Genomic DNA, 22,501 nt, shown 5'->3' on the forward strand with positions numbered 1-22,501 from the left:
GTCTGACAATAAACTCTTTGTCCCCAAACTCGTGGTCTATATTAAAATTAATGTAAACAATTATAGCCGACATATTAGAATCCCTTTTAGTTCAATAAAGAGCTACTGTTCAAAATAATGCCATAATCGTGTCAGTTACCAGTTTCTTCAGCTCACGCTACTCACCCCTCTATCTTCGGGAATAGGTTTCCTATCTTCTAGACAAACTGGAGGAGAATAACGAATTCATCTTTCGATTTGCATGTATGTTAGACCGTGCAATATCGTTTTGGTTCAGTCATAAATGTAGAACACTGTTGACGACAGTCCTAGAATTTATACATTTTATGCCGATTTTCAGGCGAACTGTACGCCAAGATGAAAAGCGTTCGCACGCGGTACATGCTATGCAACACACGAATGTCGCTAACACGCATGTTTCGCAAAAGCGGTGACCACAGGTAGTCTGCACTGGGTTTCGCATGGCATGAAGACAACTCGTCTACAAACTCAAAATCGTTGCCACTAATAACTAGCTTCAGTTTCTTCCTTTAGCTGAAAGAAAGAAAGGCGGAATCGAAGTGGAAAGTGAGTCTTTAGATGTTGGCGTTACAGCAGCATGATTGGTTTAGGAGCTTTTTGTCTGCAAGTTAACCAATCGCAATTCAAGCCCTACCAAGCAATTGAAATAAATATCTTTGCGGTCACAAGCAACCCCCTTTTTCACACAAGATAGAAATGAGCATTCTGGCCAGAGACCATGATCAATTTTTTGTAAGTTCATCTAGTAGCAACGAGGAGGAATTCGAGGAAGAAAATCAACCCCATTTCGGTGGCTATGACTACGAATTTGTGGACGAGGTTTTAGACAGTCAGAAATGCCCGTTGTGTCTGTTGCCGATGCGAGATGCCGTGCAAACTTCAGAGTGTGGCCATCGATTCTGTAACGATTGCTTGCAAAGGACACTAAGGTAAACTATTGCCAAACAACATATTTTCAAATCTGCTACTGAAAGCAATAAAAATGAAGCATGTTTACGCTATTTAAACAACAGAAACCGTCGGTCATTTGGCTTACATCACTGTACACTACACAATTTTTTCGTACTTGTACTCTTGTATGAAGTTTTTCGGTTGTAGGTATAAGTCTGTGTTACTGCTAGGCAGTTGCAATCAAGTATTTTTGTAACACCTATCTGAAGAGTTAACTACTGATACTGACTTCGTCAAAACGAAGATCAAATCCTCAATCACTTAGTAAGGAGAGTGACATAATACAATCATAGTCAGGAGCTCATGAGTCGTCCCATGTCTGTCTTTAAAATTACATTGTTTTATATGGTACGAAGAAAATTGTAGTTTCTAAATTGCAACTTTTCATATTCAGTTATCTAAAACTTATCGATACTGTTCAGTCTGGTAAGTAAGAGCAACAGGTTGGTTCCGAAAGTTCGAGAAACTAAAATCCAGTAGTAATTTTGCATATATATGAGTAAACAGGCAACTACTGACGCGGAAAACTATTTATAACAAGACTATAAATTATAACATTTTAAAGGTAAAAGAGCGCATTTTGAGCATTTTCTTGAGTTATCCGCCTCAAACATATGATAGTCATTCATTTCTTCACGAACTAAACGTTTCATTTCGATTCATGGTGTGGTAATGGTTGATATGATCTATGTGCAATTATGCACAGATGCAGTCGTCAATCATTTAAATTTCACGACCACTCTTAAGCTAAAGACCGGACTCGAGGAGGCGGCGGAAATCGAGCCTATCTTAACATGTACATCACGAGTTCTCCACTTTACAGAAAATCAAAAGCCAATTCAATTCCTTATAATTAGCGCTGAGAGGAAAAATTCAGTGCGAGAAGGCTCTGGGTTTCACTTCCTGTTGGTTGCTTTCATGTTGCGATAAATGTAAGACACGACTGCTGGTTGTCCTCGCTACAATAGAGACCTTCAGATTTGACTACGAGTACAACTTTGGAATTTCTACGCAATTTTATCCCCCAAACTATAACTCTTCCCTGTTGCTGACTAACACATAAATAAACGTTAGGGATAAGCTTGGTGTGATAAGCGATTATAGAAGGCACACGAATTTGGTTTGAAAACTCGTACTCGTAGTCCAATCTGAAGGTCCCTAATAGGGACTCCAGGCGTACAATTTACATATACATATATATATTAACTAGTGGTACCTATCGGTAGAAATGCCAACGAGTACACCGGGAGAGAAGAAGGGAGGATAATTGTAAATGTTTGGCTGAAAGTACGCTTTATGATTTTGGTCCGATCAATAAACATTGGATGTTTTCTTTGAAAATCTTGAATGTTTCTGGAATAAAATGCGATTTTGTGAAGGCTAAATGAGGAAAAAGTTCTAAAATAATACCAAAGTAGTGAAGATTTAGTGAGAAATCTTATCTTTTTTGAGAGTTTCAAGACATTGTTGTTCGATGCTGCAATTTGGAAAGGTTTCTCCTAAAGGTCTTAATCAAAGTTGCTATGACCCACTGAACTCGGAAAATAAATTACGAAACAAAAAGCAAACTTTTACAAAAATTTGCCAAAACAAATCATTTTAAACTTTCCACACTGCAGTTAAATCCACTCAACACGTAAGTATCCAACAAATTTGAGGTTCCATCTTTGTGGCCAAAGATGGAACAAGTTTATTTTATTTTACTACCACCTTTCCGAGAATAATTCATCACGCGTAATGCGTGACGTCTCAAATGTCACGTTAAACTGATGTTGTTGAGACAGCTTTAAGGAAAATTCAAGGCCCGGTTGTCCGAGAAAAAAAAGGTAGACAATCCAGTAAAAAAAAATGAAGTATAGGGCATTTATTTTATTAATTCAAGAAATGAAAAAAACCTCTAAATAGCTCTCTTCTGACGACCTAACTTATGCACCAGTCATTTGAAACCCCCGCCCCCCCCCCCCCCCTCGGGCATGAGCGGGGCATTCACTTTTTTGGCAAGTGAAAGCAAGTGAAGTCCCCGGCCCCCGGGAGAAAAGTGAATGGTGAACTCCCCCGCCCCTCTATATATCCACACACATGGTAATTCCTTGTAGAAAACTTGTTATAGGCAAGCACAACAAGGGATGACAGTAAGGGATGATTTATTTATAAAAACGTTGGTAGCCGTGAAATGAACACATTGATTTCAGAGCAGCTAGGAATACAATTGCAAAAGCTCCCCGATGGACAAGGAAGAAAACGACTATTTGAAATTTCCAACTCAACTTAATATGGAAATGCAGGATGATATTACAATATGCTCTGTGTTTTTTGAATAGCCGGCTCCCTGTTTGTTGATCTCTAAAACTAGAAACTTCCTATTACATCTTTGACGCGCTAAGAATTTCTCTTAAATCTTGCGGACAGTTTTCAGTTGTTTTTCACTCAGTATTAGTAATTTATTCATCTTGATTGTTGTAAATGCAAAGTAAGCACATTCACAAGTAACACTATTATTTACCTACATTTCGATAATGTATGCGAAATTACCATGCGGCGCGAAAATGCAAACCGCTGACCAGGGAGTGAGTACCCCGCTTATTCCCCCGGTCCGGGATGCGAAGACTGTGATTTCTGGCGCATCCCCCGCATAACGGGAGACCAAAATGGAGTGAATCTGAAGTGAAAGCCCCGCTTTTGCCCCGCTCATGCCCGAGGGGTGGGGGGAGGCGGGGGTTTCAAATGACTAGTGCATTAATTACGCATGCAAATTTGTATGACTTCGAAATTTTCGAAGCTTTGGAATTTTGAAGCTTTGTAATGCATTTCTTGCCTTTATCTTAAATGAAATTAAATTCGAAACAAAGTTTAATTCAAGTTTCTTTCGTAGTTCAATCTCTAGTTCGGGAATTTTGGCTTTTTGAAGCGAACAGATTTGAAACTTTGCGGAATGCAGAGGCAAGTTTGCTACGTTTTTCCATTCTTTGTGAGCTTTTCAGCAATAGTAACAACAAAGATAAATTTTCTACGTTTTCAGAAGAGGAGCTAGCTAAACTGAGAAGCAAAAACCAAGAGCAAAACAACTCAAATAGTACAAAACTTGGGTGAACGTAAGTGCAGCGAAGCGAAGCAAGAAATCTGTTAGAGCAACTAGCTGAGCTAACCGCCTCGCGTGCCCGTTTGCTCAGCAGATTTCTCTCGTGCGGACATTTTTCGTGAGAATTTTGCCTCGCGAGGCCTTGAGGAAAATATCTATCGTGTTTGATATTTTTTGCCTCGAGAGGCAAAATCCTCAACGTGTTCGGGCGACATGAGAAACTTGCTCAGCCAGATAATATCAACTGACCAATAAACACACGCAGAATGCTCACGTGATTCAACATGGCAGCTTCTGAATCAAACTTGCTAAGCACTTTCCTCACTGTCTGCGGTGAAATGTGCAGTGAGTAAATGACTGAGCAAACGGGCACGTGAGGTGAATAGCTCAGCTAGTTGCTCTAGTGTGCGGCAGGCTTAGATATTCATAGTCATGAGTTAGATGCAATTTTTTGTCGTTTTTTTTGCTGAAATTCGAAAAGAAAATACGGCGATGAAGTACGAACGAGATAGTGAAAAGGAGTTTGTCAGATTCAAGAAGTTGTTATGCTCTTCGGACACTTTGTTCACGACTTTCATTGATTGATGCAGTGTTTTCACCAGGAGCCCATCAACTGGAGCCTCCATACGTACTGTAACCTTGAGTCAACCTTTCCCGTATATTTTTATTTTTAGAATCACATTTCCCGCGAAAACATTGCTCCTGTGGTCAGACCACATGCAGCGTAGCTAGGGCGACGATGTAAAAAAAAATGGCGGCCAATGTCGTACGCACATTCCCTGTCCATTTTCCTTTATAATTTTGCTTCTTTCCTGATTTTACAGCCAAGAGAGCCTGGTTTACTCGTGAATGAATAACGGTTAAAAGTTAATTAATAAACCACTTTTCAGTTTTTGTCCTTGAAAATGAAGTCAGTTTAGTCATGGCGTAGCCTGCGAATACAGCCGCCTCTCATTCGCGTCCCGCAACGAAAAGCGAAACACGAAGAAATGATTTCAACTATCCCGGCCTTTTTAGGGTTTTTGTGTGTACAAGTTTACACCTGTTAGGGTATACAGGGGATTGAAAACCCTTGTGGGCTGTCTATGTAGCTGTAGCTATAGGATACTTGCGACAATGAGGCACTAGGTTGCAAGCACATATATGTACACCCAAAAATACGCACAATATTTTGAAGGCGGAAACCTTACTTGGAAATTTCGAGGTTACAGTTTGTATTATCTCTTGGCAGGAGCGATCACCCAGTTTGCCCAATCGATCGGCGACAAATTCCAGCGGAAGGAGGTGTAAGTATTATTAAAGCCTAACGAAAACCAGTCACAACAGTGTTTCAGTGAGCACCCTATCAGTGTTTGGATCACCTGCATGCATGCATCGGTAAGCATCCAAATTGAAGTGGTATTTCAAGAGGTACATATGTAGTTCGACTTGGGGATCACATCCAATCCACAGTCCATTCGTGAACATTTTGGGGACCTTCTGTAGGCAATCAGTGATCCACGCTTTACATCGCTTTATATTTAAAAGCTTAATAGAAGTTACAGAGAGGAACTGCATGTATATTGTATAACATCTAACAACCTTTTTCAAACAAAAATATCTTACAAAATTGGACAAATTAAGTTGTAGTTGGCATAATTACTGTTAACGTCAAGTACATTTTAATTTGACCAGGTGTCGTACTTTAGTCCGGCTCCTTAGCAGCACCGTTTAACCTTGAATATTCTTCTTCACTTTAAAGTTTTTTTCTGACAAAGCCTGGGCAAGAGACATTTTGTCTCTCTGTGTTAAATGCAAGCAGAGCAAGAGAGGCTGTGACTGGATTGGTCAACTACGGCATGCAGAGGTATATATTTAATATCTTGCTTGTTTTGCTTGGATGAATCCAGTGGCTCTTTGCCACTCTAGTAAGCTAGGAAATGCACATGTACTTCAACAATTAGCCTCATGATCAGGATCAAACGTGCAAAATCGACTGATTTGAGTCAATGATCGCGTCGAATATTCCACACACCGAGTTTCGAACTGAAGACTTTGCAATTGAATTGGGCTGAATTCCCGAACATTGGAAAGTATACCCAGCTAGGTATCGCAGTCGTTGGTGTTTTAATTTACATTTAAATCAAAGTTGAAAGGGTCGACAAATAATTTCAACTTCGTATGGTAAACAACTACAATTGCATGTAATTTAGGACCACAGAGATGAATGCAGTTATGAAGAACGCGAAGTGTGCCTTGCTTGCGAAGATAACATTCAGCGGCGACTGTTAGAGGCTCACCGCAATGACGAGTGTCCAAAGAGAATTATAGAATGCGTCCACTGTCAGGATGAGTTCTATTTTATCCAAAAACAGGTAAGTATTGGTATAATAAAATTTTTCACCTGTACTGGTGAAACAAACTATAACCTTGTATTCAAACTAGCCCTTAGCTAGCCTCCTACGCAGACGTTCTTTTGTCGTCGAGCTGAATCTTTCCTCTCCATTTCCTTCCTTCGCTGGGGAGGAAAGATTGCGTAACGAACCAAAATAACGTTTGCGTAGGTGGCTAACCGTTCGTATACTCTCTTTAATCTCAACGTAAAACTTGAGGAACGAAACGAAAACTGGTTACCGCGATCTGAAAAAAACAGTAGGCTAAAGGCTGGTTCTCATATGATCGCCCCGATCGTCTCTGTCGCTTCTGTCGTTTGCAAAGTCTGAGGTGATTGGAGCAAGCAAACTTTTTGAAGCGACAGAAGCGACAGAGACGATCGGGACGATCATATGAGAACCAGGCTTAAAAGTGAACAGTCTTTGTTCAAACAAACACTCTGAATGACAAAATGAGTATTATTTAAGACGGATTCCATCAGGAAATCGAGTAATATTAATTTTAGTTTAACCGAGTACCAAAATAATTTCAATCTTATTGCGTTCAGATTTTTTACCGTTTTTTTTAAAGCTAAAGATGTATAGATGTTGGTAATTATCCGTGAAAACACCAACACTTATTTCGTATCAGAGCCTAAGAAAATGACTTTCAAAGTTCACAAGAATGTGAATGTTTGGTGTTGTTTGAAATGATTTCTTTTGATAAGATATTTGAAACAGTAACACAAAAGTTTTCAATAAGATGTGAATAATTTTGGTACATAATTTTGTCCAATTAATACTCAAAGTCCTGGCGGGAAACAGTGAGTTTTGTTTCCCCGAGACCGTCAATGTTCTCCGAGGAGAAGCCGAGGGGAAAATTAAGGGTCTCGGGGAAACAAAACTTACTCAGTGTTTCCGCAGGGACGGTTACTTAGTGTTTTGTTAGGCCCCAACTGAAATTAAACGCTGAATCTAGCTGTAGCTGTTGTCTTCATTATTCATCACTAAATTTTCCTACAGCTGAAAAATTGTTAACACTGCGCGATACTTTGTGCTTTTAAATTTGCATTGAAATATATTCTTCTTTGAGTCGAATAAAAATTTTGCGTGTACAAAAAAATATATTTCACCTGTTGGCTCTCAAGTACGAAACAAACGATGAAGCTTAGCGTTCATCATCAACAACTTCGGATTCCTTCGCGTTCAAACCGTGGCGAGCCGCAGGTCTTGATCACGTGGAAGTCCAAGGTTCAACGGGGGTTCAACCTGTTGTGGTCCTAGGAAGTTTAATAGTGAGTTTTTTTCGCCCAAGGGAGTTCTACAAATTGACGCGCCTCACGCGATGCGCTCTCGTCCAATAGAAAACTGTATTTTAAGTTGAGGAGTATAACAAAACATGATAACACTCTGATGTAGGTCTCTTTTTATGCAGCAACATGAAGACATTTTCTGCAGACGCTTTCCCATCGTCTGTGCCAACAACGACAGCTGTGAAAATCAAATACCCAGAGAAGAGGTAAGCTTTCTGGTGTAGAGTTTAATAATAGGTAGAAGACAGTATCAATTTATTTTTCTTTCAAAAATGTCGTCTGGGCGGGTCACTTTCCTCTGAGAGGCTGGGCATTTAGTCGAGCAGGGACGAAGTTACTAAACCAAGCAGCTAAATCGTGCGTTGACGAAGTTTAAAAAAACTTCCGTTCTTGGGAACTTCGTCGCACCGATACTTCTGCCTGGATCTGCCGTGGCCCGTCTAACTGCCCCTGGATCTTCAAGTTCGAAAAGCAGTTGCAGGCCTAGCCGTGCGACGAAGTACTTCGGGTGATAGCTTGATTCTCTAGTAGCAGGTTGATTCGAGTCTATACTAATAATGAATTTTAGCAAGAGAATGTGAAGTGCATTTAGATAAAGACAGGTTTTCCAGCTTGTGCTCGTGGCTTTATGCCGTTGGAGCAGATAAATACAGGTGGCATAAATAGTTCGCATTGTGTGATCCCTTTAAACTTTTTATTATCAAGGCACAAATGTTTAAAAATAAAATTTTTAAAAGGTATCAGTTAATCTCATCTTATCAAATACTTGATAACAGTAAAGATTGCAGAGAAGGGCCGTGAAGGAGTGTTAGTTGGATCATATCTGCCTATTTTTTTCCTTTTGGTAGATGGAATGGCATCTATCGGAGAAATGCCCAATGACAAAGGTAACTTGCCCTTTTGCCAAAGTCGGTTGTCCATTTAAGGTTTGTAATAAATTATTTCATGAATGTTAATCTATTTAAGGAAGGGTTCATAATTTATGTAGGGGGGGGGGGTCTTTGTCGATTTGAGATTTATTCCCTTGCATTTTTTGGTAGCCCCTCTATTATTTGGTTTGTTTTTTCCCAACCCCCCCCCCATTACATAACCCACCAACGTGAGCAGGCATGACACCTCCCCCCTTCCAACGCCACCGCGAAAAAACCCTGAAGATTAAAACAAGGCATTTTTAGTCTCAAAAGTAACCACATTATGACAATTGTTTTATCAGCAAAACTACTAATAATTTTTTAATAGTTATTGAGAATGAAAAACTTAAATTTTTTATGCCCCCCCTAATACCTTCTTTCATATTCGTAGAAATTTTCGATAGCCCCCCACCCCCTAAAACCTAACAGGAAAAAATCATGCCTCCCCCCTAAAAATAAACATAGCCCCCCAAATAATGTAACTTTAAATCACCTTAGTTATTTTACTTGATTAGATGTTACATCAATTAGCACCGTTTTTTTACAAACAATAAAGAGAGACTGGATCCAGGTTTTTGCCAACTAGCCAACAGTCATCTTGTTCTATTGTAAAATCCGCCATTATGGTTTCCTCGCTCTCGCAGGCCATTTAACATTTAGACAGCAAGGTCGAGGTTTCTGTCGGTTGATAACCGGCAAGGGACGAATTCCCGAGACTTAAACAAGGAATATTACTAGAGTTGATTTATTAAACTTTTGATGAATAAAATATACAGCGAAAAACAGAGTGCGCGCTCCACTTAAGAGCCGTCTATCGATCGATTGACGGCACCTGTTTAGCCAATCAGATTGTGCGTTTTGCCAAAAGCCAGTCGCTGTGTTATGCTAATATTAGCGACCTTCAGATTGGACTACGAGTACGAGAACGAGTTTTCAAACCAAATTCGTGTGCCTCCTATAATCACTTATCACACCAATCTTATCCCTAACGTTTATTTATGTGTTAGTCAGCAACAGGGAAGAGTTATAGTTTAGGAGATACAATTGTGTCGAAATTCCAAAGTTGTACTCGTACTCGATCTCGTACTCGTAGTCAAATCTGAAGGTCGCGTTGCTCTTGAAATGAAAACTTATGTTCTTGAGTTTCTTTTTTGGCCTTTATAAGTTGAAGGTTTCTTAATACTGTTGTGGTTATATTTTTCCCATGATACAATTTGGTATTTTCCTTGGTGGTGGTGGTGGTGGTAGTAGTAGTAGTAGCAGTAGTCTATTAGCAAATCCAGATACAAGGTTGGCTCTTCCATGCTAAGAACTAAACTTTTATGTTGCGATTTGTTTATGTAGGACAAGAGAGCTTATCTTAATGAACACAAAGACGCGAGCATTCATCACCATTTGGAAATGACAATGCTGGTTGCTACGAAACGAGAGCTCGACAGCATCAGCAGCATGAAAGATCAGCGACAAGAATTCCATCAAATGCAGGACGATATGGCTAATTTGTCATTGGCAATGAAAAATCTCGAAATGCAAAATATCCGACAAAACTATTACTATTACTATTACTATCACTATTATCATTAAATGCCTTTGTTGACTGGAAAACGTGAAACACAACGGCGAATTTGTCAAGTTTCTATTTGGAATGGACCTTTTGTCTTTACATATCTAGCTGTGGATAGTTCTGATATCAAAAGACAGATGTTAAATAACTGGACTAGACATTATATGTTTTTAAATAAAACATAATTCATTTATAACAACGTTTTCGCCTTTACCGTCGTGTTGCTTAAACGCCCTAATGAAACATTCCTATTCCACCAAAATGATGAACACAAAACAGATTGAACTCGACACACCGATCATGTGCTCATTTTAATCACCCTCCCCTGATTATATTTTGGTTGTACCGATTACATCATCGATATCCTCACCCCCTGCCTCGACCGCAGTCAAACGACGGAAATTTGCAAAAAAAAAAAAAAGAACACAACAACAACAAAGTTCTAATTTTTTCCTTTTTGAATCCTGATGATTTGGGATAAATTTTTTTTGGAACTTTACTAAAAAGTTCTCCGTGTTTAAAAACAAGGAAATGTACACTTGTCGGCTCCATTTCTCAAAACAAATTGATTCGGGTGCAGAGCATTAAAAAGGTAAAGGTACTCTTCTATTTGAGGTAATGGAAATATATTGACAGAAGCAACTATTTGCAACGTTTGTTGCGTTGCAAGTTGTAGGAAAAATGCATCGTGTAACATGTTAACAAAATGAGTTTCGAGTTGTGCCGGATGTTGGTTTAGCTCCCACCTCCCCCCCCCCCCCCCCCGGTCTCCCGCCTTCGCTATCGCGGCACATTTCTTAATAATTGTTCTTCGCTGGATTGATCATGGCCCGGGGGTCATGGATTGCAAATTTAAAAACGCAAGTTTCATTTGCCAATCACTTCCTTGGTCCGTTCCTTGGTCTTCTGATCGTGAAAAGCCAGCTTCCTTGCAAAATTTGGTGCCGTTGAGCTGCAAATGCAGACCTGCAGCTCGGACGCAGTCGGACGGAAATCTAGCAACCTGCAACTTGGAGATCTGGGATCGAGAGCCGTCCCAGACCACCCAAACGCTTCGGATTTCAAGATGGCGGTGGGACGAGGTTGGATGGCGGTGGAAAACATGTTATTCTCCAGAATGTTGTGGTGGCTGTGCACTGTGAGGGGCTAAAGGTAACTCTAAATGGGAGCAACTACAGAATGCAGGGCCACTTCGGTCCACCGTGTCGGCACTCTTTATAGAACGAGGCATAACACAATAGATGCTACTGCAGAACTACAGAATGCAGGGCCATTTTGATTCTTTGCCGTCGGATTCCCATACAAACAATACTGTAATTGCTAACTGCGTTGCCTACCTGTCAAAAATGGCGTCGAAAACCGTGACATGGCCTATCATTCTCTGCTCCTTTTTGCATGTCATTGAATAAGAATAGCATCTATTGTGTTATGCCTCGTTCTATAAAGAGTGCCGATGTCGCAGTGATCTTGGTATCCCCCAATTTTAGGCACCCCCGTACCAAGATCCCTAGTGATCTTGGCATCCCCTCAGGGGATGCCAAGATCACTAACAGCGTTGAATACAGAAGACTGGGGCAAGTGAAGCAAACCACAATTCCATTCAAAAACCATTTTGCTTTATCAGAATGCTTTGTCTTCATAAATTTAATCGTTCTTAGCAAAGCAGTATTGACGACTTCGCAAATATTCGCAAAGCTAAACAACCGTTTCGCACGCATTTTCGCTCTGCGTAGGAATAACATCAATACAAAGCGACGCTCACTAAAATTACTGCATGTCATACACACAAGAAAGTCAAAAGTTTTTTGCTTCTAACGGCAAATGTAATGTTAACTTGAATAAAAATTTTGTCTCCAAATAATCCTTGACCGTTCAAGTTTTGTTTTCTGTTCAAATTTTTCAAGTTTTGCGTAACTGAACATGACACTTCGCATGTGAGACTGAAATCTGACCCGTGCATTACTGTCTCTGATTACTGAAAATTATTTTTAAAAAAGCATCTTAATTAGCAGTTTGATTTTGGGATTTGATTTATAAGAAGTTCTTGAAATGCAACTATCCCTTTTGTGGACGGAAACATTTTAACCATCGCGTGTTGTATTTAAAAAACAGTGATTAAACCTCATTTATTAATTAATTATTGCCTACATTTTGTGACATTTTAACGTTGAACAGAATTTAAAGATTTGTCAAGAGTTATCAATCTGTCAAACCCGTAGCCTGCGTAGCAGACATCTGTGTACGTTTTTTAGTGTGTGTTAAAATAGTGCGCGATCGCGAGAATACGCGCCCTGGAAACTACGGCGCCTGCTACGCAGGCTATCAAGCCTGTGTCACTTACAGTACCGCTCAAAAGTAAGTTACCACCCTCTCGCGAGACGCGATTCTCGTCTCGCGAGACGAGAGTCTCGTCTCTCGAGACGAGACACTCGTCTCGCGAGACGCTTGTAAAAACTGCAAGTTCACGGCTCTAACTTCTCTCGAGATTTTAATTTCCCATTGTTAACCATACATGTAGAAAAAATAAGCGAGCGAACATCGCCAAGCAAAGATTACCTGTGGTTGAAAACAGAAAATGTGCCGTTTGACATGTCGACCATTCAAGCGAGTTCTTTCTTCCCCGAATATCGCTTGTATTCCAAAGCAAAAGTCTTATTTGAACAAAGTTGTATGTTTTAAATCGAAATCATTTCGTTCGTGGCTATCTAAATCACGGTTTTCAGTCAAGTAAAGTAACGCTTCGAAATTAATCTAGCGATCTTTGCACGGCTTTCTGGCGGTAAATTTCGTCTGAACCCTGTAGCGGCCAAAGAAATTATATTTGATCGGTTCAACAAGCCTACTTTCGAATACTTGTTACATATGCTATCCCAAACTGAAATTTAACCGTTACCAAGAACTTAAAAGGCTAAACAGAACAAGCGAACTGCAAGCGAATTCCGTATTCGTAGTTACACGTAATGAAAATTATAAACATTGGTCAACAAGTTGTTTATTTACACAGCATGTCTGGGTCTCTGAGAGAATTCGCGTCATTCTCGAAATGAAAAATTTTATCCATGTTTTGCTAGCGTTGAAGACTTCGGTTTCAACGACCATTTTCTTGTTTACGATATGTTAAGCTATTACAGCCACGAAAAACTTTATAACTGGCTTCACGAGTTCCAGCTAACATTTTTCACACGTGAGCGGCGATGTTGGCGGTAAAATTACTGTAGTTATATGTTTGTGACAATTGAGCACGTTGGCGGAACTCGAGCCGTAGAAATCCTAACACTGATTACGAATCCAGCGTCAAAATTAGAATTGAGCGAAAAAGAGCTATTTCATTCCGCTCAAAATAGTACTAATCGGTAAAAAATCAAGCTGAACGGCAAATAAACTTCTCGTTGATTAGAAGCCGACATTTGCATAAATCACAACTTTGTCGGCGTTCGTCGCCCGAAAGATAACACATTCCCCGCAAAAAATGTCGCCGATTCCTCAATCTTCTGTGAAACTTTTATTTTAATAAACGCTCGCACTTAATGTGTTCTTTTTCATAACTTCACATTACAACTTCCAAGCCACGATTCGGCGGCAAGCGTGATGAAAGGTCAAGAAATCATAACAAGCGTGACCTTTGTTTACACACCGGCTAAACCACACAACCAAAACGCACATAGGTTTGGGTCTAAGGCAGCCTTTATTGACAACTGTTAAAATGTAACTTTCAATAACAACATAGAAAATAAAATACTAAATTACACTCCAAACCCAACGTGTGGAATGTGGAGTCATATTGATGTGTTTGAGATAATAGCCTTAGCAAGGATATTAACTGACTGAAGTCTGATAGTAAGTGGAACCGTAAGGTATAGGAGAACGGCATCTGAATGCCAGTCACCCAGAATCTTAATAAGATCTACAGGAATACCTGCTTGAAAAGCAAAGGAGGCCCCACCCCTACGGAAAGAGTGGCAGGCATAATCTTTGGCTGGCAGACCTAGGGATAAAAGAACCGCCCTAAGTTTTTTTTTTAAAAACATAGCGTACGTAAAAATTTTTTGTTGTAGGTCAGGCGAGCTGAGAAACAAAAAGGCCTGTGAGCTGGGGTTAGCCTGATGGGTAAAGTACATAGCCCGGGTTATAGCCCTAGCGGGACAAAGGGGGGAGTCTGGAATAAGGGGAAGAGGAAGTTGGACAACCCTTTCGCGAAATTGGATAGTCTTACTCCAGCGAATGGACATTAAGTAGCCCCAGGGGAAGGACTGGAAATCTGAGCGTAAAAGGTGCTGGGATGTATTGAAAGCCCCGGGGGAACTGGCTAGCAGGTGGCTCTTGCGTAACATGCCAAAGAAAGAAACCAAACAAATGGCCCAGAACGAAGCATCAAAACTAGAGCGCATGTCTAGCTGAGAGTGAATACGCAGCAAAATATCTGGGGTGATAGGTAACTTTTGGGCAGGTGGTTCCCCTTTAACCCGTTTAATACCTGTAAGGAGGGATTGTAAGGACCAGTTGTCTATTAGGGGATTGGGTAAGTTGAACTCCTTGTGAAGAAGGCCGATAATGTTTAAATAATTTGGAATAGAGGATGGCTTTAGGGATCTAGCTAGGAAAGCTGCATATTGGCAGAGGTGGGCAGGCTGTGCAGGAAAAGGTGGGTATCCCATGCGTGCACAAAACCGGAGATAGCTGGCACGGTGAGTGCGGTAGGTTGCCTTTGTGTTGTCTGCAAAAGTATGGAAGCGGTACTGGAAGATTTCGTCTTCAAGTTCCTTGGCAAGCTCTGGTTCTTGTGAATCTGGAAAGAAGGAAAATACCACTGTTCAGGGACATGTGATTGACCAAAGGTGTTGAATAGACTTGCTGAATAGGTTGATACTGCAGCAGGAGGCGGGAAAAGGCGATGGCTTTGTCCGGTTGGTGAAGGCGCGAAACAGCATCTGCAGTGGTATTTAGCTGGCCCTTAATATAGCTGGCTGTGAAACGAAAGTTGTGAATGGCAGATAGCCAGAACAATTTACGAAGAAAAGACATAACAAGAGGATGGTTAGTGGTGCCTTTATTGATAATATGTACAGCTGCAACATTGTCACAGTGAATGATAACATGATGATTTTCCCACAATGGACCCCAGCGAAAAGCAGCGAAGACTTGAGCCAGTACTTCCTTATAATTAATATGAAGGGTTGCACATTCTGGGGAGTCTAATAAGAAATGGTGATATAGCCAATCACCTCTGTAGTAAGCGCCAGCGGCTAGATTACAAGCATCTGTATCCACGTCCGTGATCGGCTTTGTACTGAGGAAGGGGCGCTGGCCATTAAACACTTGTAAAAAGGAGTGCCACCACTTGATGTCCTCAAAAAAATCAGAGGATAGCCTAATCTTAGCCGTGGTGGACTGCAGGGTGTTCATCATGTCCAAGATGCGTCGAAGGAAAGTACGTCCCCCATAAACCACTCGACATGCCCAGTTCAGTTTACCCGCGAGTTGCTGGAGTTGCTTCTTGTTTGCCCGTCGCTTGTTCAGGAAGTTAGATATTACAGTCTGGAGTTCGGTAAGCTTGCTCGACGGAAGGGACAATGAACAATTATTTGTATCTAATTCTACACCTAGGAACACTAGTTTTTGTGTAGGGCGGATAACTTTGTGCCAGCTGATGGAGAACCCAAGGTCTTGAAGCAGCTGTAACAGGGTGGAGAAGGCCAGCTGACAGGCTTCGCGTGTGGGGGCGATCACCAGGAAATCATCGAGGTAAACCACAACGGAATTGAAACCTCGCCTAGCCATCATTCTACGCACCGATTGGGTCAAACGATGGAAAATCTCTGGCGAACGTTTAGCTCCAAAGGGAAGGCGGGTGTCGTAGAAATATGTGACATCGTCATCACCATCAAAATGCCATTGTAGTCCAGTGGCTGCATAGTTACTTGGGTGAATGGGAACAGAACGGTAGGCATGACGTAGGTCTATTTTAGCCATGAAGTAATTAGGTTGGAGTTGTGCTATAGCGTCATCTAAGGTTTGAAACTTGAAGGAGTGAGTGCTGATATAATCGTTGAGGGCTTGGCCATGCGGGCGGGAACAATCATGAATAAGGCGAATTTCTGAAGAATTTGGCTTGGGAATAGCTCCCAGCGCACTTACAATAGCAGGTTTGGATTCTGTAACAACATAATTACCCTCGCGGATTTCGCTTAAGATAGTCTGCTCGACTGCTGCTTTGACACAGGTGCCAGTAGCTGATTTGTAATTATTATTCTGTGCCTTTGCAAAATGGGTGCCAGAAGGGACTAACTGGAACCCATTAACAATGCCATCTGTGAGGAATGAGCGATCCTCATCATTAAGTAATTCTGCCAGCCAAAGATTTGTGTTAAGGGGTGAAGGGATAGGTAGTCAATGCGACCCTGTGGGAGGGGTAGGGGTAGGAGTGCCACCCTTAGGACTACCCTGGTGGTTGTAAAAAGGATGGGGCTGGGCACATGCCTTCCCATTTACCTTACGGTTGCATGCATGAGCAAAACTACAATCACGTAAGGTGCAACCCTTAGCCCGATTGAAATTCCTACATATCACTTTACCCTCCTGAGTGAAATTAGCAAAGATAGAGCTCCCAGAGCCAATACTACCATTAGGCTTAGACAGGGGCTTGGTTTGGCTATGAGCCAAGACCGGCTCCAGGAGTACGGTGTGGAGATGGGGAGAGTCATAACTCCACGGATACTGATAGGTGGCCTGTAGATGACGAAATTCATCGTCGTACTTAAGTACAGAAGCCCATGTGAACCTAGTGCTTAATTCCATTACTTTTACTGTGTAGGCTAAATAGTGCTGAACATCTTCCTGTGATGGAAGTTTACCTAACTGTAATAAGGTGTGGAAAATACGGGTGTTGCCTATCACCCACTGGGCCAACGATATAGAGTCTAACTTGGGCTTTTTAGTGCCGAACGACGAAATAACTGCGAAATACACTGGCTGCTTGCTTAACGTATGTACTTGCTGCAAGAGCATTAGCAACTAGCCTATCTAAGACATGCGACACTGAAGTATTGCTATGATTGTACTTCTACTTGCATGCTGGAAAATCACTAGTACTACTTGTCTAAAGTAATATTACAGCTAACAAGGTAATTGCGAAATAGGAATGACCTATACAATAGTTGGCAGACTGGGCAAGACTGCCTTGGCCCCAATACCTAGTTTGTGATTTAGACAAGCATCACCATCCGCCGATGCTACCCCAAAATTCACCGTCAGATAAAGATCCAAAGACAGGAAAACCTCGACGGCAGAAAGATTTCGCTTTCTTCATTTTCGAGTCATGTTTGAAGCGAGAGTTGTGCTTTTAACAGGCGTCTAAACCTCTGATTTTTTGATGGTGCTTTCATTCACGATTTGCATTTTTGATAAGATAAATTCTTTTGCGACGCGACAAGTTTCGATTCAACAGCTTCTCATGCTAGCACGCACGCAAGATTTAATACAAACCCGTGAAGATGTTGCAGTGTAACGCAAGTGCTCTGCTTTTGATTTTCGGTTTTTGAGTTGCTTTAATTCACCTTTTGCATTTGTGATAGAAAGAATATAATAAAGACCAGCAAAGCGACGACTTTCGATTGAAAAGCTCTCTCGAGTTCGCTAGCACACACATTCATCTCAAATGGAACTTTTCTTACCAGTGAAAAAAGACAAACCGATCGTTGCCAACAAATCAGCAACCTTTCCAATCAGGCAAAAACTTCGAATTTTAGTTGACAAAACGGCGAAAACTCTCGCGAGAGATTAATCGTTTTCTCGTAAGATAATTGCCGTAATTTATGCCAGACATTTCCGCTTCGTTGATTCTCGCGAGACGAGAATCTCGTCTCGCGAGACGAGATTCTCGTCTCGCGAGACGCTAGAAGAAACGGCACTTTTGTAACCTTTTTATGGCACATTCGTAACCAATATGGCACATTGGTAACTCTGTGTGGCACATTGGTAACTCTGTGTGGCACATTGGTAACTCAATATGGCACATTAGTAACCGATATGGCACATTGGTAACCAATATGGCACATTGGTAACCAATATGGCACATTGGTAACTAATATGGCACATTGGTAACTAATGTGGCACAATCGTAACATTTGCATTAATAAGCGTTTCTTAAGGTGGCTCGTGATAGTTAAATTTGTCAGAATTAGACATGCCCGTCTTTGGTGTTCAATCGTGGATATACCAATAATGTTTAAGAAAATCTTTTAGTACAAACTTATACTTGTTTCACCAACGAAAAATCGAGGTCATTGTGACATCAAAATTTGTTACCATGGCAATGCAATAGGAGTTCAAAGATACCCTATTTTGGATTTTTTTAGGCTAATAACTCAAAAACTACTGGGTAAAATTTCTTGTTTTTGATATAATTTCATCTCACGGACAGAATGAAAATTTTTGCAAACTTTCAAAAAATTCTGTAGCGCATAGCACTGGCCTCAAACATAACACAAAAACAGTGCATAGCACTGACGTAACAATCAAACATGACATAAAAACAGCGCAAAGCACTAACGTAACCGTGATTCAAACAAAACTCAAAAACAGCAGCCTAACACTGACTTAACAATCAAACATAACACATTGGCGGTCGATAGACGACAATTTTATATAGACAATTTTTTTTTATAAAGAGCGCATAGCACTGAGCGAACAGTCAAACATAACACAACAACAGCGCATAGCTCTAACGTAACAATCAAACATAACACAAAAACTGCGCACAGCACTGACCTAACAATAAAACATATCACAAGAACAGCACATAGCACTGACCTAACAATCAAACATAACACAAAAAATGGGCACAGCACTGACCTAACAATCAAACATAACACAAAAACTGCGCACAGCACTGACGTAACAAACATAACACAAAGACAGCGCATAGCTCTGACGTAACAATCAAACATAACAGATAAAAGGGCATAGCACTGACCTAACAATCAAACAAATCTTAAAAACAGCGCCTAACACTGACCTTACAATCAAAACATAACACATAAAGAGCGCATAGCACTGAGCGAACAATCAAACATAACACGACAACAGCGCATAGCTCTAACGTAACAATCAAACATAACACAAAAATTGCGCATAACACTGACCTAACAATCAAACAGAACACAGAAAAACGGCGCATAGCACTGACCTAACAATCGAAAATAACACAAAAACAGCGCATAGCACTGACCTAACAATCAAACAGAACTCAAAAACAGCGCATGTCACTAACTTAACAATCAAAATAACACAAAAACTGAGCACAGCACTGACCTAACAATCAAAGAAAACACAAAAAGCACATAGCTCTAACGTAACAATCAAACATAACACAAAAACTGAGCACAGCACTGACTTAACAATCAAACATAACACAAAAACAGCGCATAGCTCTAACGTTACAATCAAACATAACACAAAAACGGCGCACAGCACTGACCTAACAATCATATGTTAACGTAACAATCAAATATTGCGCATAGCACTGACCTAACAATCGAAAATAACACGAAAACAGCGCATAGCACTGACCTAACAATCAAACATAACATAAAAACGATGCATAGCTCTGACGTAACAATCAAACATAACACAACAACTGCGCCTAACACTGACCTAAAAATCAAACATAACACAACTACAGTGCATAGCTCTAACGTAACAATCAACATAACACAAAAACAGCGCATGTCACTAATTTTACAATCAAAATAACACAAAAACTGCGCACAGCACTGACCTAACAATCTAACAAAACACAAACACAGCGCATAGCTCAATAACGTAACAATCAAATATACACTAAAACTGGGCACGGCACTGACCTGACAATCAAACATAACACAAAAACAGCGCATAACTCTAACGTAACAATCAAACATAACACAAAAACAGCGCATGTCACTAATTTAACAATCAAAATAACGCAAAAACTGCGCACAGCACTGACCTAACAATCAAACAAAACACAAACACAGCGCATAGCTCTAACGTAACAATCAAACATAACACAAAAACTGGGCACGGCACTGACCTGACAATCAAACATAACACAAAAACAGCACAAAACACTGACCTGAGAATCAAACAAATCTTAAAAACAGCGCCTAGCAATGACCTGACAATCAAACATAACACAAAAACTGCGCACAGCACTGACCTAACAATCAAACATAACACAAAAAACAGCGCATACCTCTAACGTAACAATCAAACATAACACAAAAACAGCCATAGCTCTGACGTAACAATCAAACAAAACACAAAAACAGCGTAATGCTCTAATGTAACAATCAAACAAAACACAAAACAACGCATAGCTCTAACGTAACAATCAAACATAACACAAAAACAGCCATAGCTCTGACGTAACAATCAAACAAAACACAAAAACAGCGTAATGCTCTAATGTAACAATCAAACAAAACACAAAACAACGCATAGCTCTAACGTAACAATCAAACATAACACAAAAACAGCGCATAGCTTTAACGTGACAATCAAACATAACACAAAAACAGCGCATAGCTCTAACGTAACAATCAAACATAACACAAAAACAGCGTAGCTCTAACGTAACAATCAAACAAAACACAAAGACTGCGCACAGCACTGACCTAACAATCAAACATAACACAAAAACAGTGCATAGCTCTAACATAACAATCAAACATAACACAAAAACAGCGCATGTCACTAATTTAACAATCAAAATAACGCAAAAACTGCGCACAGCACTGACCTAACAATAAAAAAAAACACAAACACAGCGCATAGCTCTAACGTAACAATCAAACATAACACAAAAACTGGGCACGGCACTGACCTGACAATCAAACATAACACAGAATCAGCACAAAACACTGACCTAAGAATCAAACAAATCTTAAAAACAGCGCCTAGCAATGACCTGACAATCAAACATAACACAAAAACTGCGCACAGCACTGACCTAACAATCAAACATAACACAAAAAACAGCGCATAGCTCTAACGTAACAATCAAACATAACACAAAAACAGCCATAGCTCTGACGTAACAATCAAACAAAACACAAAAACAGCGTAATGCTCTAATGTAACAATCAAACAAAACACAAAACAACGCATAGCTCTAACGTAACAATCAAACATAACACAAAAACAACGCATAGCTCTAACGTAACAATCAAACAAAACACAAAAACAGCGCAATGCTCTAATGTAACAATCAAACAAAACACAAAAACAGCGCATAGCTATAATGTAACATGTAACAATCATAGCTCTAACGTAACAATTAAACATAACACAAAAACAGCGCATAGCTCTAACGTAACAATCAAACATAGCACAAAAACTGCGTACAGCACTGACCTAACAATGAAAAATATCCCATAAAGAGCGCTTAGCACTGAGCGAACAATCAAACATAACACAAAAACAGCCTATATCTCTAACGTAACAATAAAACATAACACAAAACCAGCGCACAGCACTGACTTAAAAATCAAACATAACACAAAAACAGCGCACAGCTCTAATGTAACAATCAAACGTAACACAAAAACGGCGCACAGCACTGACCTAATAATCCCGGCAAACATAACACAAAAACGACGCAGAGCACTAACGTAACAATCAAACATAACACAAAAAACAGCTCAGGTTGGCCTAATAATCCAACATAACAAAAACTGCGCATAGCAGTGACCTAACAATCAAACATAACACAAAAACAGCGTATATCTCTAACGTAACAATCAAACATAGCACAAAACCTGCGCACAGCACTGACCTAAAAATCAAACATAACACAAAAAACAGCGCAGGCTGGCCTAAAAATCAAACAGAACACAACAAACAGCGCATAGCACTTATCTTACAATCAAACATAACACAAAAAAACAGCGCATAGCACTGACCTAACATTTAATCATAACAGAACAACAGCGCATAGCACTGACCTAACAATCAACCATAGCACAAAAACAGCGCATAGCTCTAACGTAACAATTAAACATAACACAAAAACGGCGCACAGCACTGACCTAATAATCCCGGCAAACATAACACAAAAACAGCGCATAGCCCTAAGGTAACAATAAAACATAACACAAAAACGGCGCAGAGCACTAACGTAACAATCAAACATTGCACAAAAACAGCGCATGTCACTGACCTAACAATCAACCATAGCTCACAAACAGCGCATAGCACTGACGTAACATTCAAACATATCTCAAAAACAGCGCATAGCACTGACTTAACAATCGAACATAACACAAAAACAGCGC

At 40.3% G+C, this 22,501-nt stretch overlaps 1 protein-coding gene and 1 long non-coding RNA gene across 6 annotated transcripts in view; both read left to right on the top strand.

The window, feature by feature from the left end:
* The first annotated feature begins 686 nt into the window (after positions 1–686).
* On the top strand, positions 687–10,389 carry LOC144651801 (TNF receptor-associated factor 6-like). Of its 3 annotated transcripts, none has more exons than XM_078511801.1 (7): positions 687–950; positions 5,283–5,337; positions 5,793–5,897; positions 6,244–6,405; positions 7,838–7,921; positions 8,564–8,641; positions 9,971–10,389. In XM_078511801.1, exons 1-7 carry the CDS (start codon positions 718–720, stop codon positions 10,208–10,210), a joined length of 957 nt encoding a protein of 318 aa, XP_078367927.1. In that variant the 5' UTR covers positions 687–717; the 3' UTR covers positions 10,211–10,389. The 3 variants fall into 3 exon arrangements, with proteins under 3 accessions (XP_078367927.1, XP_078367929.1, XP_078367930.1); XM_078511803.1 differs by having other exon boundaries at positions 8,564–8,602; XM_078511804.1 differs by lacking the exon at positions 687–950 and having other exon boundaries at positions 5,312–5,428.
* An 856-nt stretch (positions 10,390–11,245) lies between these two features.
* Positions 11,246–22,501, top strand: part of LOC144649875 (uncharacterized) — a 31,074-nt gene continuing 19,818 nt past the window's right edge. For 2 of the 3 annotated variants that reach the window (XR_013569970.1, XR_013569969.1), the window contains exon 1: positions 11,246–11,342. This is a non-coding gene — a long non-coding RNA (uncharacterized LOC144649875). The remainder of the gene's footprint in view (positions 11,343–22,501) is intronic. The other variant, XR_013569971.1, reaches the window with a different exon arrangement.

This window comes from Oculina patagonica, chromosome 4 (assembly GCF_052425735.1).
Source record: "Oculina patagonica isolate OP01 chromosome 4, crgOcupat, whole genome shotgun sequence".
Classification (NCBI taxonomy): Eukaryota; Metazoa; Cnidaria; class Anthozoa; order Scleractinia; family Oculinidae; genus Oculina; species Oculina patagonica.

What these genes read in the sequence shown, in the direction of transcription:
- LOC144651801 (XM_078511801.1), top strand. Translation starts at nt 718, where the DNA reads ATGAGCATTCTGGCCAGAGACCATGATCAATTTTTTGTAAGTTCATCT. An exon ending in AAATTCCAGCGGAAGGAGGT is followed by an intron (nt 5,338 to 5,792) that starts GTAAGTATTATT and finishes TTCACTTTAAAG; the next exon opens with TTTTTTTCTGACAAAGCCTG. An exon ending in ATCAAATACCCAGAGAAGAG is followed by an intron (nt 7,922 to 8,563) that starts GTAAGCTTTCTG and finishes TCCTTTTGGTAG; the next exon opens with ATGGAATGGCATCTATCGGA.